We start from the raw sequence: 16,956 nt of genomic DNA, 5'->3' as shown, positions 1-16,956 counted from the left end.
AGCCCCATGTGGGACATGGACTGTGTCTAACTTGACTAGCTTGAATCTACCCCAGTGCTTAGTACAGAGCCTAGCACATAGTAAGCACTTAGATACCATTTGAAAAGAGATATTTCTGCTTGATGCAGAAAAGAATGAGTGACTATTAGAGGTCTCTAAGGAGGGGTAGATGTGCGCAAACACATAATCCAGACAGCAGAGAGAAATATGGACTGAAAAGGGGAGAGGTTGGAGGCAAGGAGGCCAGGGAAGAGGCTGATGTACTAATCACTCAAGGACTATGCCCCACATCTCCCACTCCTTTCTGTGTCACCCTGACTTGCTCCCTTTCCTCTCCCCATCTCCCAACCCCACAACACTTATGAATATATCTGTAATTTATATACAGATACGCATCTAGACTGTGAGCTTCTTGTGGCCAGGGAATGCCACTGTTTATTGTTGTATTGTACTTTCCCAAGCTCTTAGTACAGTGTCCTGAACACAGTAAGCAGTTAATAAATATGACTGAAAGAATGGATAATATAACAAGTGTTTGGACCAGACCTTGGTAGCAGTTTAGATGGAGAAGAAGAAGTGGATTCTGGTGATGCTGTGAAGAACCAACCTCCAAGATTTGGTGATTGACTTAATATAGGAGTTGAATGAGAGAAAGGAATCAAGAAGAATGTCATTATGTGGACTTGAGACGGGAAGGATAGAATTTAGAAGAGATGAGGAGTTCACTACAAACCAGCGCATTCACTCCGCTCCTCGAATGCCAAGCTACTCACTATACGTCTTATCCATCTCACCACTGAGCCCTTGTCCACATCCTCCCACTGGCCCAGAACTCCCTTCCCCTTCATATCTGACATACCACCACTCTCCCCTCCTTCACAGACTCATTAAAATCACATCTCCAAAAGGCCTTCCCCAACTAAGTCTTCATTATCCCTACCCCTTCTCTTCCTGTGTGCCTGGATCCGCACCATTAAGTACTACGCGTTCACTCCACCGGCAGCCCCTCTGCACTTCTGTACATATCTGCAATTTATTTTAATGACGTCTTTTAGATGGGGAAAAACGTGGGTAGGGAACATGTCCACCAACTCTGTTGTACAGTACTCTTTCAAGCACTTAGTACAGTGTTGCTCTGCACACAGTAATTGCTCAATACCACTGAATGGTTTTGGATATGACGGCCTCAAGGTACTCAAAGGACTCCATCAGCTCTCTCCCTGCTACTTATCCACTCTCTCCTCCCACTGCTTACATGATTCCCTTCCTTTCAAGCCAACCCATTCACTGTGCTTCAGTATCATCTCACTCGCTGCCAACTTCTTGCTCACATCTCCCTCCTGCCAGGAACTCTCTCGCTCTTCATACCCATCTTCAAAGGCCTTCTGAAGTGACATTTCCTTCAGAGGGCCTTCTCCAATTTATATTCCCCAACTCTTATCATATGAGCATTTCTGGGCCACCTAAGCACTAGCCACACACACCTATAATACTGCGGTACAGATATACTCTATTACTTCCTCTTGTTTAAAACATTCTTTAATATTTTTCTCCACTGCTAGATGATAAACTTTGAGGAAAGGAATCACATTAACTTGTTCTATAGTATTCTCTCCAAAGTGCCTATTAGAGTGCTCTTCAAATAGAATAGCTCAGTAAATACTTTTGAATGATCTTCCTTTGCTGCACTAACCCATTTGTCACTTTCAGTCCCTATTTCTATTTTCAAGTGTGCCTTTCAAAAATCTTAAATCTTGATAGTCTGGTTTCCTCAAATCTGTTATCGGAGGTCAAATTCATCTCCTGATTGCCACATATCAGACTGCCTATTTGCTGCAGTGCCCTCCCCACAGTCCTTTGCTCTAGGACAATGCTTGAGGCTAGGTCTCATGCTGTCAAAATGATTGTTCCTTCCCCAAAACATCTTTTAGTTAAATCACGTGTCAGTTGGGTATCCTCTTGCCATCTATTCTCACACACTGATAGCAACACTGTTTCATTAGGTACAATCAAGCCAACTGAGTAATTGACTGCTTACTGTGTGCAGAGCACAGTCCTAAGTGCTTAGGAGAGTACAATATAACATTCCCTGTGCACAATATTTCCCTGTGCACAAGGGGCTTATAATCTAGAGCACTAAGCAATGCTACGAGCTTTACCTTCATTAAGTAATACTGATAAGACTGCTCTAGAAGCCAGATATGTCTTCAAAGTTACATTTTTCAGCATATTTCAATCAATGGTATTTACTGAGCTCTAATTATGTGCAAAGCAAAGTACTAAGCATTTGGGGGAGCACAGAGTTAGACACATTCCTGCTCACAGTGAGCTTATAGTGTAGAGGGAGAAACAGACATTAATAGCATTTTTCTACAAAAATGTTCTGGACATCACCCCACCCCTCAAAAAAACTCCAGTGGTTGGGCAACCACTTCCGTAACAAACAAAAACTCATCTCCATTGGCTTTAAAGCACTTCATTATCTTGCCCCCCAACTCACCTCACTTTTCTCCTTCTGAAACCCACCCTGCAAACTTTGCTTCTCTAATGCTAACCTCACTTTGCCTTTATCTCTCCTGTTTCATGGCCGACCCCTAGTCAACGTCCTGCAATACCCTCCCTCCTCTAATCCGACAAACCACTCTCCCCTGCTTCAAAGCCTCTCCCTTGCTTCAAAGCCTTATTGAAGGCACATCTCCAAGAGGCCTTCCCAGACTAAGCCTCACTTTCCTGTTCTCCCATTCCCTTCTACATCGCCCTAACTTGCTCCCTTTGCTTTTCCCCCATCTCTCAGGCCCGCAGCTCTTATGTACATTTCTGTAATTTTATTTATCCCTTTGTTCTTTCCCACTCCCAGCCCCACAGCACTTATGGACATATCTGTTATTTTACTTGTATTGATGTCTGTCTCCCCGACTCCAGACTGTAAGCTGGTAGTGGGCACGAAATGTCACTGTTGCTTGCATTGTACTTTCCCAAGTGCTTAGTACAGTGCTCTGTACACAGTGCGCACTCAGTAAATAAGACCGAATGAATGAATAAATCTTTGTTAAGGACAAAAGGAATGAAAGAAAAACAAGGGCAATCACTGAAGTTAAAGAAATTTCAATTTAAATGAGTATCTATTTATGCCCAACCCCCCAAATCAGTGCTTTTTTTCCCCTTGAGTTCGTATTGGAAAAGAGATTGATTACCTTAAAGCAGGAACTACAGTTGGGGTATTTTTCCACCCCCAGAGTTAGATCAGCCTTACAAACATGAGGAAAAGTTCTTAGCCCTCTCTTCCCTACAGTGGTAAACCGGGACAAATAAAAATTCTAATTTCTGGAAACAGACTCTACATAAATTGTTATTCACCTGAATGATTATCGACAAGGCAAAATTGAGTTCCCCTAAGCTTCAAAACTATTTTTAAAAACTTATTCACAGTGAATAGTTTTAGCAGTGTCTCATAAATTGCCCAATGTATTTCCTTAGAGAGCAATCCCTATTGCTTTCTGGCAGTCATGTAGGTGGTTCTTTCCCGAGGCACAAATTCATCCACAACTGGCCATCACCGCTTGTTCCCAATTTTCCCATTCCCATCTCTCATTCCTGCACCTTCCTCAGTAGACTGACTTTGTACACTTATGCTGGGTCAATTTTCACTTTTGCCTCCCATTTCACTGCACTGTCCAGTTAAGCTTACCATGCAGAGTATTAATAGCCACACTCCTTGTTCTTTTGGGAATGAAATCTAAAATGCAGTAATAGAGCTTTCAAAATGCTTCTACATTTGGTAGTGTCTGCCACATTAAGACAAGAGCTGAAGACATACCTGGTTGTTGCTGTTGGCAGCTGAATTGGCTTGAGCTGTACTTGCTGAGAGGGAATCGAGGAAGGCTTGGTCAGCTACAGAATTGCCACAAAAAAATGCATCTTTTCCATCACTGGACATAATCTGAAGGTAAGGAATCATTGTTATTTTCATATAATTAACATTTTCCTAAAATTTAGGGTCTTATTTGGGACAACCAGAAAGAGGAAAATTTTATTTCTAGCACATCTATACAGAGAACACTTGCTTTGAAAGAACATCCTATCATGTTAAGTATGCTCCTCCCTCAATCAGGTTAAAATGAAAATTCTGAAGCATGACGTGGTGAAAATCCAGGGCTATTCATATCCCTCACATCTCCCTCAATCTCAACTAAAGGATGACCAGAAGGAATTTCTATTTCTTCTTGAAGAACACAATAATTTCTTTCCCTACAACTACTTTCTCTCTCCTAGTTAGATGGTGCTATGGACAACCATCCACGCTACCTTGTATGCTCTCCCTCCACACCAAAAGCCAAGTAACATTTATAGGCCTAGGGGACCTTGGTTCCTTAGGGTCACTTAGCCACTAACTTTCAGATATGTGATATGTCTGTTTATGAGTAACAGAATGATAAAAAAGAATAGAATGATACAAGAAGAGCAGCAGAGACACAGTGTGGTCTAGGGTAGAGTGAATGAGCCTGGGAGTCAGAGGATCTGGGCTTCAAGTCTGGCTCTGCCACTTGTCAGCTGTGTGACTGTGGGCAAGTCACTTGATTTCTCTGTGCCTCAGTTACCTCATCTGTAAAATGGGGATTAAGACTGTGAGCCTCATGTGGTACAACCTGATTACCCTGTATACCCCAGTGCTTAGAACAGTGCTCTGCACATAGTAAGCGCTTAACAAATACCAACATTATTATTAACTGTAAAATGGGGATTAAGAATGCAAATCCCATTTGGGACAGTAGCTATGAGCAATGTGATTATCTTGTTTTTAATCCAGGTCACAATTCAGTGCCTGGCACATAGTAAGGGCTTAACAAATACTACTGGGGAAAAGAAAAGAAAACAAAACAAAAAAAAGAGCCAGAAGGTTGACTCAAAGTGGATTTTTTTTCATCCTCTAAGAGTGTTAACTGTATAATTCAGGGTCCTCTTGTGCTACTGGAGCCAGAAGGAACTGGAAGATGCTTTAGGATGTGCATAAACACTGCAATACAATTTTCTCTTCACTGAAATGACTTCTGATTTTTCTAAATTAACTAGTCCATAAATAGGCCACTTATTGTATCTCCTCCCCTCAGGGTATGCTGGGATTAGTTTCTGACAGGATTAGTTGTGTCTGGTTTTGCTTTGGGTCATCAATTTAAGAACATATTAAAGAAAGTTGGGGTAAGGATCAGTAGTACAGCAATTGTTTTAATTAAACCTCTTAATTTCTTACTTCAACATAATCTGTTGGTACAAGTCCTCTTTCTCCTTTGCTGTTTTTTCCTTCCAACCATCCTCCACCTACATCCTAAAAACACATGTTAAAATAAAAGTTAATTTGAATTGTTTCTACAAATTAAGATTTTTAAAACAAGCAACACATCATTGCACAAAGATCATTACTGCATAATATGTCCAAGTTAAACCATATTTCTTCACACTTTCCATTCCCCAAACTTTCAATTAATTCCTAAACTATCTCAGTTTGATGTCAGCCCTTGCTTCCTTTACCACCCACAAGGTAAGAAACTTTAAAATCATTATCATTGCTAACATTTATTAAACACTCACAACAGGCAAAGTTCTATGTATTCTAAACATACAATACAGTTCTATGTATTTCCAAATAAACATACATGTACTCTATGTATTCTAAACACAGACTAACAGTCTAATCCCAACTCTGCCAATTGTTAACTCTGCATAAGTCCCTAACTTTTCTGTGTCTCAGTTTGCTCATCTGTAAAGTGGGGATTCAACTGCTTTTCTCCCTCTCCTCTACACTGTGAGTTCCAAGTGGAACAGGAACTGTAACCAACCTAATTATCTTGTATCTACCCCAGTGCTTAATACAGAGCTCTGCACAAAGTGTTTAACCAATACCATAATTATTATCAAAATAGGGATGACAAAAATTAAGAATAAGAATGCAAAAGAATCAACCAAAAAATAAGTTGAAATTCAACAAATCAATTCACTAAGTAAATCAAACACAATTTGGAGGGAGTGGTCTAGTGGAAAGAGCAAAGGCTTGGGAGTCAGAGATTGTGTGTTTTAATTCCAGCTCCACCACTGATGCGCTGTGGGACTCACTGATGCGCTGTGGGACTCTGGGCAAGTCATCTGACTTCTCCATGCCTCAGTTACCTCATCTGTAAAATGCGGATTAAGACTGTGAGACCCACGTGGTACAACCTGATTGCCCTGTATTGACCCCAGTGCTTAGAACAGTGCTCAGCGCATAGTAAGCGCTTAACAAATACCATTATTATTATTATTTGGGCACCTCACCACTTCCGCACCACTTCTGTGAAACTGTCACTACCTTCCCTACATGTATTAACAACTATTGCTCAGGGGCCTAAGCTTAACCCCCAGTCTCCTGGAGGCTCTATTTTGAAAGGCAAATGGGCTCTCCAGTTCCCACACCTTCTCACTTCCCCTCTTGCCTGCACACCCAGGAGCTCAAGGGTTGGTGTCTGGGAATTTCTGCCCACCCTCTAGCCAGAATCCGAACTAGAACTAATCAAAGGCTTATGTTAGTCACAATGGCCACCATTTAGTCAAGAAGCAGCATGGTTTAGTGGAAAGAGCACGGGCTTGAGAGTCAGGCCACATAGGTTCTCATCCCTGCTCCGCCACTTGTCTGCTGTGTGATCTTGAACAAGTCACTTGACTTCTCTGTGCCTCAATTACCTCATCTGTCTAATACAGATTAAGACTGTGAGCCCTATGTGGGACAACCTGATTACCCTATAACTACTCCAGCACTTAGAACAGTGCTTGGCACATAATAAGCTTTTAACAAATACCATACCATGGCCTCTGGAACTGGGGCATACACCTGGCTTACCCTTTGGTCTAGTAACACCGGTGGGTGTGAACACTATCTGCAACTTTCCAGTGTACATTCAAATATTGAGAGCCATCTCATCCCCCACAGTAAAGCACTCACTGTGTGCTAAACACTGTATTAAGCGCTGGGGTCGATACAAGTTAATCAAGTTTGACACAGTCCATGTCCCATGAGGGACCTAGTATTAATCCCCATTTTACAGATGACGTTACTGAGGCACAGATAAATTAAGTGACTCACCCAAGGTTACACAGCAGACAGTGGTCAAGTCAGGATTAGAACCCAGATCCTCCTGACTCCCAGGCCCATCTCTATGTATGAGTTGATACAAAAGAAAAGACAACCCAATTCATTATTTACCATTCCAGACTCTCCCCAAATCTCTATGCTTCTGGAAGGCCCAAGAAGAGAGATTCCCCCAAGGATTGGAATTTCTCTATTTAACATGAACTGAAATTTGGTTATCCTTCCTTTCTTCTCAGAAGTTATTTAAAACTGTGTCAGCCCCAACACCAAAGCTTCCCCATTTCACCACCAACACTTTCCCTTGAATTTTCAACCGTACTACCTTTTCTTGAACGATGTACCTTCAAACATACCCTATATAAAACTGAACCCATTTGATTTCAAAGCCCTTAAAACCATGCAGTTAACTCATTAGGAACTCAACCTTTTGGAAAAGGGAAGCATATGAGCAACTCTCATGCTCTAAGTGCTTTAATAACTTATTTCAAATTAAGGCATACAAATTTGGATTAGTAAAAACTATTCTTCATAAAGTATGCCTCACAACCTCTGCAGACTCAGAAGGGAACAGAGAATCAGTTCCTTGAGAATGAAGTGGGGGCCTACTCCCATAAGCTTGGCACTGCTAGGGAAAGCCCATTAGCTGTGCGCCCCTGGCTTTTTGGATTGGTAGGCAACAATAACTATTCCACCCCTCCCTGCCCCACAGTACATCTACACATCTTAACTTATATTAATGTCCAACTTCCCCTCTAGATTGCAAGCTTGTTGTGGGCAGAGAATGTGTCCGTTATATTTTATTTCAGTACTTTGCACTCAGTAAGCACTCAACAGATATGAATGACTATTTTATTCCATCCCCCTAGAGCCAAAGTGGGTCCCAAAGTGGAACCAAGATGGCAGCTTCACATTTTGCCTTATGCAGTTAAGCCTTGGTTTCCCTGTCCTGTTCTGTTTTTGACTTCACCAAGCTCTGCATTATATCTACCTTAGTACAGTGTAGCTTCCCTTACTATAATGCTTGGCACGTTGGTAGCACTTAAAAAAATTATTATTATTAATGCATTTCTCTTAGGCCCATAGGGGCTTTTTGAGTTCCCACTGAAAGGTCCAGAGGGAGGTAGAGAGTGAAGGAGTGAGTGAAATGGAAAATTCCCACCCGAGGAAGAAAGACCTCCTTGAAGCCATGCTTCTCAAAATTCTGGCTCAAATTTGTCCCTATGGTGCTTTAAAAATAGGGCTTTACTATTTTTTACTATCCTTTACTATTTCTTTTATCTTCCAGACCCTCTCAATAGAGGCTATAAAGGAGAGTTGTGAAAGGTACTTGGTTGTTGAGGGGAATCAGCAAACCAGGGAGAATTAGTGAGCTTCCTATTTTCAAGGAAGCTTTTTCTCTTTCCATTACCTCATGTATGGGGAGAATTAGCCAAAACTCTATTCTTTCCCACCAAAGACCTCTACATGATGAAATGGGCAGAAACCTGATTTTTTTTTCTTTTTACTGAAATTTCCACACTGAAAGAGCAAAACAAATGAAACAAAAACCAGAGGAAGCCATCAAGGAATGACACAATAAAACAAGCCAAGCAGGATATTTAGAAGAAAAAGAACTACTGCCTTCTGCTATTTGTTCCACCAAAAATATGGCAGTCTGCTTTAGTGCCAGGAGAAAACAATCAGAAGTTTTAAAAACTGGTTACAAAAGAGAAAAAAATGAATCTTAGGGGACCTAAGCTATGCTTTGTGGAGCCAGAGGCTTACAAGCAACTCTTGCCTGTAGAATGCAGTCCATAAGCAGCAACGGCAGATAGGACAGCAAACCAACTGCTTGACCTTTAGATGGACCTGTGAAGGGACTAGCAGTGGACAAGGGAGTGAAGGGGCTGAGCTTGGGTGAAGTGCCACCATCTTGACAACACTCATTGTTGATTCATCCATTTTCACAGTCTGTTTTCTACTTACCCATGGTACTTCATGGATTATTATTCTGTGGAAAATGAGATCTTAGTCTCTCATGTCAAATACCTCTCAGATTTAGTAAAATTTGAAAAGCAGCGTGGCCTAATGGTAGGAGCACAGGCCCGGGAGTCACATGATCTGGATTCTAATCCTGGCTCTGCCACTTGTCTGCTGTGTGACTTTGTCCAAGTCACTTCACTTCTCTGTGCCTCAATTACCCCTTCTGTTAAATAGGGATTAAGGTTGTGAGCCCCATGTGGGACATGGACTATGGCCAACCTGATTAACTTGTATCTATCTTAGTGCTTAGTACAGCGCTTAAAACTATAGTCTATGCTTAATAAATGCCACAATAATAATAATAATGACATTTGTTAAATGCTTTACTATGAGCCAGGCACTGTATTAAGCTCTGGGGTGGATACATTTGCATTTAGTCTACTTGCCAAATACGTATGGGGCAGAAGAGGGCAATCTTCAATTGGCTTGTCATCTACTTTCCTTCTACTCCTCCCAAAACTTTTTAGGAAAGTCATTTTAACACACAAATCAGGAGTACAACTGCATTTTTTTTCATACCGGATTGGTAATTGTGATGATCTCCCCTTCAGCAACTGTCAGTTCATTGTTTCCAGGTTCTGCGGCAAAATCATACATAACCCGAGCCTGTCGGAGTACAAGAGAACAAAACATGTCACTTTAGTTTACTGCTGAAACATTCATGCTACATTCCAAGCACTTAGCAGAGGGAAAAAAATTATTCTCATATGAATGATGGTTTGGCTCTCAAATAGGATGGCAAAAAGGGCCAGCTTCTAGGGGAAACTGAGTCAGGAGGAAACAGACTCAAAGACATGAACAACCACCTGCTCTGTGTCCCATGAATTTGCCTCACAGTTAGTGCAGGTGGCTAAATGCACCCAGAATTTACCAGCCTCATTCTGAAAATTCAAAGCAAACAAATTAGTTTATCCCTGCTACCAAGCAGTATGTCACAAAATACCTAGCAGATCTATTTGCCCAGTAGAAACTGCTGCTTCTCCTATGCTAGCCACTATTTGCAAGATACACTGAGCATATGACCCATCCTTCAAACTCAACTAAATCCAGAAAGGACAGAAGGGATTGGAATATACACTGTACATATATTTTAGACTGTGAGCCCGTTGCTGGGCAGGGATTGTCTCTATCTGTTGCCGAACTGTACATTCCAAACACTTAGTACAGTGCTCTGCACATAGTAAGCAATTCAATAAATACAACTGACTGGATGAATGAATATCTGTAATTTTTTAATTTATATTGTCTGTCTCCTTCCGACTAGCATGTAAGCTTGCTTGTGGGCAGGTAATGTGTCTGTTTATTGTTGTATTGTACTTTCCCAGGGCTTAATACAGTACTCCGCAAGCAGTAAACTCTCAATGAATACAAATGAATGAACAGTTCCCCTTGGGAAAATCACTTCTCTACATCACAGGAATCAACAAAACTTTTATGCTGCTCTGTCAATCCAAACGTAACCGAGAGGGAGAAAAGGCAGGATGTGAGCTGGGTTCATGGGGCAGCTTTCACTTTTGTGTGTGGGTTCTTTTAGTCAATCGCATTTATTTAGCACTTACAACGTGCAGAGCATTGTAGAGTACTTGGGAGAGTACAATATAATAGATATATTCCTTGCCCACAACGAGCTTTCTGAACCATCCTGACCACTTCAGCTGTTGTCAAGGCCTGCATTATCATCATCGACAGTGGTATTGAGTGCTTACTGTGGGCAGAGCAGTGTATTAAGAGCTTGGGAGAGTACAGTATAACATAGCTGGTAGTCACCTCCCTACCCACAAGCTTATAGTCAAAAGGGAGAAACAGACATTAATATAAATCATTTCTGATATATCAGTCATAGATATGTACAAAAGCGCTCATGGGGCTGAGAGTGTGGTGGATATCAAATGCCCAAAAGTCACAGATGCGACTGCAGAGATGACGCAGAAGGAAGAGCGAGTTGGGGGAAAAGGAGATTTAACTGGGAAAGGCCTCTTAGAAATGTGACCTCAATAAGGTTTTGAAGGTGGGGAGAGTGATGGTCAGGCAAATATGGAGGGGGGGGTGCTGTTAGACAATAAGTGATAAAAGAGGTCTGGGACAGGAGCACGAAACCAGCATGCATTATTCCTAATTACATCATCTTTATGCTATAATTGTTAATACTCAAAAAGAGACTATTAAAAAGATCTGCTTTGATCTGGAGGAGACAGAATCATTTTGCAACAATGGACATTGATCTTCTGTTAAGAGAGAAGTCATCCTTTTGATTAAAGCAGACCAGGGTGGTCTTCTCTTTCTCCCAAGTACAGCACAATTTCCAAGGGATGTGTTTTCCTTCTAACTTGGTATCTTCAAAAACTAAACACTTGCTAGTGAAAGTTTAAAAATGTACCATGAACCTAATCTTAGTTACCAATGGTTCCAGGAATTAAAACTTTCTGGCCACTGACCATTATTCCTCATTAACGTGCAAACATCAACTGGTATGGTACAAAATCTGGCTTCTCACAGTGAATAGTTGAGGGAGGGAAAACATTAGTCTAGCGAACAAGTGACTCAGAATCTAGAGCAGTTACTCCAACAATATGCCACAGGGTACTCCTGAGATTTTCTTGGCATCACGCTTTTACAAAGTCAACAGTATTTACTGAAGCTCCATGGGGCTGAGAGTCCTGCAATGGATGAAGTGGGGAAATCACAAAACTGACAAGAGCCCTTAAGGAATCAACAATCTGAAGAAGAATCCAGGACTAAAATAAAAGCAACTGAAGTGACTGGATTGTTGTGGGGTGTGGAGTCTGGCATTTGCATGAAGGAGGTGGACCTTCAGCAGGTTAAAAGAGAGAATGGAATAGCCAGGCTGAAGTGGAGAACTCGAGCATTGGCACATAGGGAGAAGCCATCTCAGGTGGACAGCACACCTTCCTATTTTAGACTTCTAGCAGGATACCCTCAACTTGCTCAGATTGTGGGTGTGAAATGAAAAAGGTCAAGAAGCAACTTAATCTCATCTACTTAGCCACTGACCCCTTGTCCACACCCTCCCACACCCTCCCGCAGGCCTGCAGCTCCCTCCCACTTTAAATCCTCCTAAAAAATTCACATCTCCACTAAGAGGCCTTCCCTGATTATGCCCTCATTTCCCCTATCCTCCCCTTTCTTTTGCTGTGCACCCCTTAAGCACTTGGATACTCAACCCAGCCCAATGACACTTATGTATATATCAATCACTGGTATTTATTGAGCACTTACTATATGCAGAGCACTGTGCTAAGTGCTTTGGAGAGTACAATACAACAGAATTAGCAGTCACATTCCCTGCTCATAACGAGTCTAGAGATCCTTATCAATCAATCATACTTACTGAGTGCTTACTCTGTACAGAGCACTGTACTAAGCAACTGGGAGACTACAATATAACTGAATTGGAAGACATGTTCCCTGTCCACAAGTAGCCTTGTATTCGAGTATTTCCTCTATCTGTAATTCATTTTATGTTTAATTCCCCCTTAAGAGTGTAAGCGCCTTCTGTGTACGGATTATGCCTACCACATCTATTGTATTATACTTTTCCAAACACTTACTTCAGGGCTCCGCACACAGTAAGTACTCAAATACCATCAATTGATTGACTGATTAATTTAAGAGAACGGTTTTTCTACATAGTCTGATTCCAAACCCTGACTGATTTGTGCTTGAGAGAACAAATTATCACAGTCAATTCATTTTAATAAAACACCTCAATAAGTATTTCATTCCTAAGAACATTTCAATCACAGTGCCTGAACATGTACTCCCCAACTAATCAATTTTAGAACAGATTTTCAAATTTAAAAAAATGCAGAGTTACCTGAAGTTTGTTAAAAAATGAATTTATTTTAAGAATTTTTCTATCCCAACTTTCCACTAAATGCTATACTTCCTGAAAATATTTTTCAGGAGTCAAGTTCAATTACTTTAGAGTTTACTTTCCAATCTATATAATCTGAAATTATGAAGTCTAATAAATCTCTCTACTAGCAATTCCAAAGATACTACCCAAAAAAGGTGGTTTCATTATTTTTATGATTAAAAATTATTACTAATCTACTTCATTAACTGCATGGTCTAGGAAATGTTGCAGATTTGACTGGAGGAGACCAGCATTACAAGATAAGGCAAAAATGACCTGTGAGAGAAGAAATGGGGGAAAAAAGGAGTTCAATCAGTTCCACTCAAACATGATGGTTGTGTTGAAAGACTTATCACAATTAGTACTTGGGCTGCGCTGAGCACTGTGCCTGTATAAAACTGTTGCTTCTGAAACATAATTTATCTGTTAAGAGTGTAAGCTTCTTGTGGGCAGAGAACATACAATCCAGCCCGCACACTTTGTTCCTCTAATGCTAACCTTCTCACTGTGCCTTGATCTCGCCTCTCTCACCGCCCACAGCTAGCCCACGTCCTGCCTCTGGCCTAGAACGCCCTCTCTCCTCAAATATGACAGACGATTACTCTTCTTTGCTTCAACACCTTATTGAAGCAACACCTTATTGAAGCAACACCTCTCCTCCAGGAGGCCTTCCGTAACAAAGCCTGCCCTGTCCCCCTTTTCCCCTTCTCCCATTCCCTTCTGCATCACCCTTGACTCGCTCCCTTTGTTCTTCCCCCCAGCCCCACAGCATTTATGAACATACCTGTAATTTATTTATTTGTATTAATGTCTGTCTGCTCCCCTCTAGATTGTAAGCTCATGGGCAGGGAATGCATCTGTCTATTGTTGTATTGTACTCTCCCAAGTGCTTAGTACAGTGCTCTGCACACAGTACGCATTCAATAAATATGACTGAATGAATGAAACTTTGTTATTCTCTACGTGCTAAGAATACTAATAAGAATAACATTTGTTAAGTGCTTACTATAGGCTAGACAATGTACTAAATGCTAGGGTGGATACAAGCAAATTGGATTGGACACAGTCCCTTGCCCAACATAGCACTCACAGTCTCAATCCCCATTTTACAGATGAGGTAACTGAGGCCTGGAGAAGTGAGGTGACTTGTCCAAGGTCACCCAACACACAAGTAGAGAAGCTGGGATTGGAACCCATGACCTTCTGACTTCCAGACCCATGTTCTATCCACTGTACCATCTACTTCCAAAACACCTAGTAAAGTTCATAGCATAAGGTGATTATTCAAATGCTATTTCTTACTACCATAACATCATCATCAATTGAGAAGCAGTGAGGCCTAGGAGTCAGAAGAATCTGTGTTTGAATTCCAGCTCCCACACTTATCTGTGTGTCCTCGGGCAAATCATTTAACTTCTCTTTGCCTCATTTACTTCCTCTATAAAACAGGGATTAAGACTCTGAGCCACATGTGGGACATTTATGGAACTGTGTCCAACCTAATTAACTACCCCAGCCCCTAGTAACAGTGCTTGGCACACAGTAAGCTCTTAACAAATATCCTATGAAGAAAACCAAAAAACACCCCAACATCATAAATTGTCGAAAGAATGTTCCTTAATTCCACATGAGCATCCAATACAAATGTAATAATGTTGGTATTTGTTAAGCGCTTACTATGTGCCGAGCACTGTTCTAAGCGCTGGGGTAAACATAGGGGAATCAGGTTGTCCCACGTGGGGCTCACAATCTTAATCCCCATTTCACAGATGAGGGAACTGAGGCACAGAGAAGTTAAGTGACTTGCCCACAGTCACACAGCCGACAAGTGGCAGAGCTGGGATTCGAACTCATGAGCCCTGACTCCAAAGCCTGTGCTCTTTCCACTGAGCCACGCTGCTTCTCCATGTAATATTGCGTCAAGGAAAAAAACACAGTATCCCCTGAATTTCAGTCGAATCTTGTCACTTGATAAACAATTAGAGTTCATTGCCAAAAAGACTTTAATACAAACGTTGTATCGATTATTTTTGACACCAATAAATAGGTTCTACGGAATGAATGCCACTATTCATCACTAGGTTTTATGTGTAACTACAGCACACTCTCTTGGAATGCAGAGAAAAATATTTTGACACTGCTGTGAGCTCTCCAACTCAATTTGAGCCTCTACTGAAGGTGGGTTTTTTGTTTTTTTTAAGTAAAGCGAAACACCAATTGTATCTTAACACCTGCCGCTCCTGTGGGTGAGGAGGCTCTTCAGGGTGACAGCAGCAGCATGACAAGGGAGAAGACTTTCCTGGAGGGGGTTGGGGAATGGTCATTAGTGACAGCCACAGTAAGAACAGACTTTCAGGGAGGGGTGAAAGGATGGCTTGCTGGCCACTGCAGCCCAGGGCTTTGGGCAGGAGTAAAATGGGGGGCGGTGGGGCTGCTACTTCACCAGCAGCGGCTGGGGGATGGGGCAGCATTCCTCACCCCTTCAGTCTCCACCTCTCCCTCTCTCCTTCCCCGCTCACCACCCAGCAACATCAGTTCTGTGACTTCTCCGAATATCATCCCAGAGTTCTGGCCAGTTTGGGCTTCCCTCCAGCCCTGAATAAAAACAATTGGTTCCCGTTCAAGTTGGTTACATTCAAAATTATTCCAGGAGGATGGCCTGTAAATTTGCTAGACCAATAATATTTACTGAGTGGAGGCAAGGAGCACTGTTAACAGAACTCCGTTTAAAACGTCAACACCATAGATTATGCAATACGAAGGGAAAAACGAATCAAAAAATTATCAAAAATGTGGCCAACTGAAAATGGTGGCTATTTCCGAATATGCTAATTTCTTTCCTAAAAGAATGAAAACAAACTTCTCTTAAAATGACCAATTAGTAGAGTTCACTTTCCCCGAGAATGCAAGATTAAATTAAAAAAAGCCACCACACACACCTTTGAACCATACACATACCAAATCACTAATCCAGCTTCATCTACATCTGTATGCAAAATACTTGGAGAGTTGGAAGTAATACTGAGAGGAAATCAACAACTAATTTAAAGACACTTAACCTTTCGAGATGCTTTTTAAATGGTTTTGTAAAAACTGCCTGCTTCCACTGATTCCAGCTGGACATGTAAAAGCTCCTGAAAAGGGCTTTTTTTTTTTTAATGGTACAAATGCACATCCTGTGATCTAGCACTGTTCTAATCACTGAGGGTAGACACAATTATTCAAGTTGGACACTGTCCCTGTCCCACATGATATTCAGTCTAATTAGGAAGAACAACAGATTTTGAATCCCCATTTTACAGCCGAGGTAACTGAGACTTAACAATTAGGTGACTTGTCCAAGGTCCCGCAGCAAGCAATTGGCAGAGCTGGGATTAGGACCCAGGTACTCTGACTCCCTGGCCCATGCTTCTTCCTCTAGGCAATGCTGCTGCTCTCATTAATATATTTAGCACCTACATGCACCACATTCCCTTATGTTATCTAGGGCAGTCTAATTAAAACAGGATTCCTTTAGTTCAATGTCCTTTAAAGTGAAACCTATTTTAAACAGGTGACTCTGCAAACCTGAAAAGCCAGAACTTTTATTTGACCACCACTAACATTCTTTAGACACTGCCCTTCGGACAGTTGTCAAAAGTTACGACGCAAGCATAATTGAAAATGGTGCAATCACAATTCCAAGGAAACAAAGTTCACAAGTATCAGCAGAACCAAGAGAATAGTTAAATACCAAGAAGCATGAGATGAGAAACTAAATTTGGGAATGTGAATATCTGAATTAGTATTTAACAGAATTAAGGGACTCATTAATTATGAAATGTGTGTAGAGTGTTAGCTCCTTGCAGGCAGGTAACATATCTACTAGCTCTGTTTTATTGTACTCTCCCAAGCACTTAGTACAGTGCTCTCTGCACACAATAAGTGCTCAATAAATACA

The 16,956-nt window shown here is 41.4% G+C and overlaps 1 protein-coding gene across 1 annotated transcript in view; it reads right to left on the bottom strand.

The window, feature by feature from the left end:
- SNX9 (sorting nexin 9) overlaps positions 1-16,956 on the bottom strand; it is a 158,639-nt gene that overhangs the window by 80,741 nt on the left and 60,942 nt on the right. Inside the window, exons 2-4 of the mRNA XM_029057802.1 lie at positions 9,659-9,745; positions 5,249-5,323; positions 3,818-3,940 (exon numbers count right to left, since the gene is read on the bottom strand). Of these exons, the coding sequence (XP_028913635.1) occupies positions 3,818-3,940; positions 5,249-5,323; positions 9,659-9,745 (285 nt within the window). The remainder of the gene's footprint in view (positions 1-3,817; positions 3,941-5,248; positions 5,324-9,658; positions 9,746-16,956) is intronic.

Source organism: Ornithorhynchus anatinus, chromosome 2 (genome assembly GCF_004115215.2).
Source record: "Ornithorhynchus anatinus isolate Pmale09 chromosome 2, mOrnAna1.pri.v4, whole genome shotgun sequence".
Lineage (NCBI taxonomy): Eukaryota > Metazoa > Chordata > Mammalia > Monotremata > Ornithorhynchidae > Ornithorhynchus > Ornithorhynchus anatinus.
This window is presented reverse-complemented; position numbering and strand designations above follow the sequence as displayed.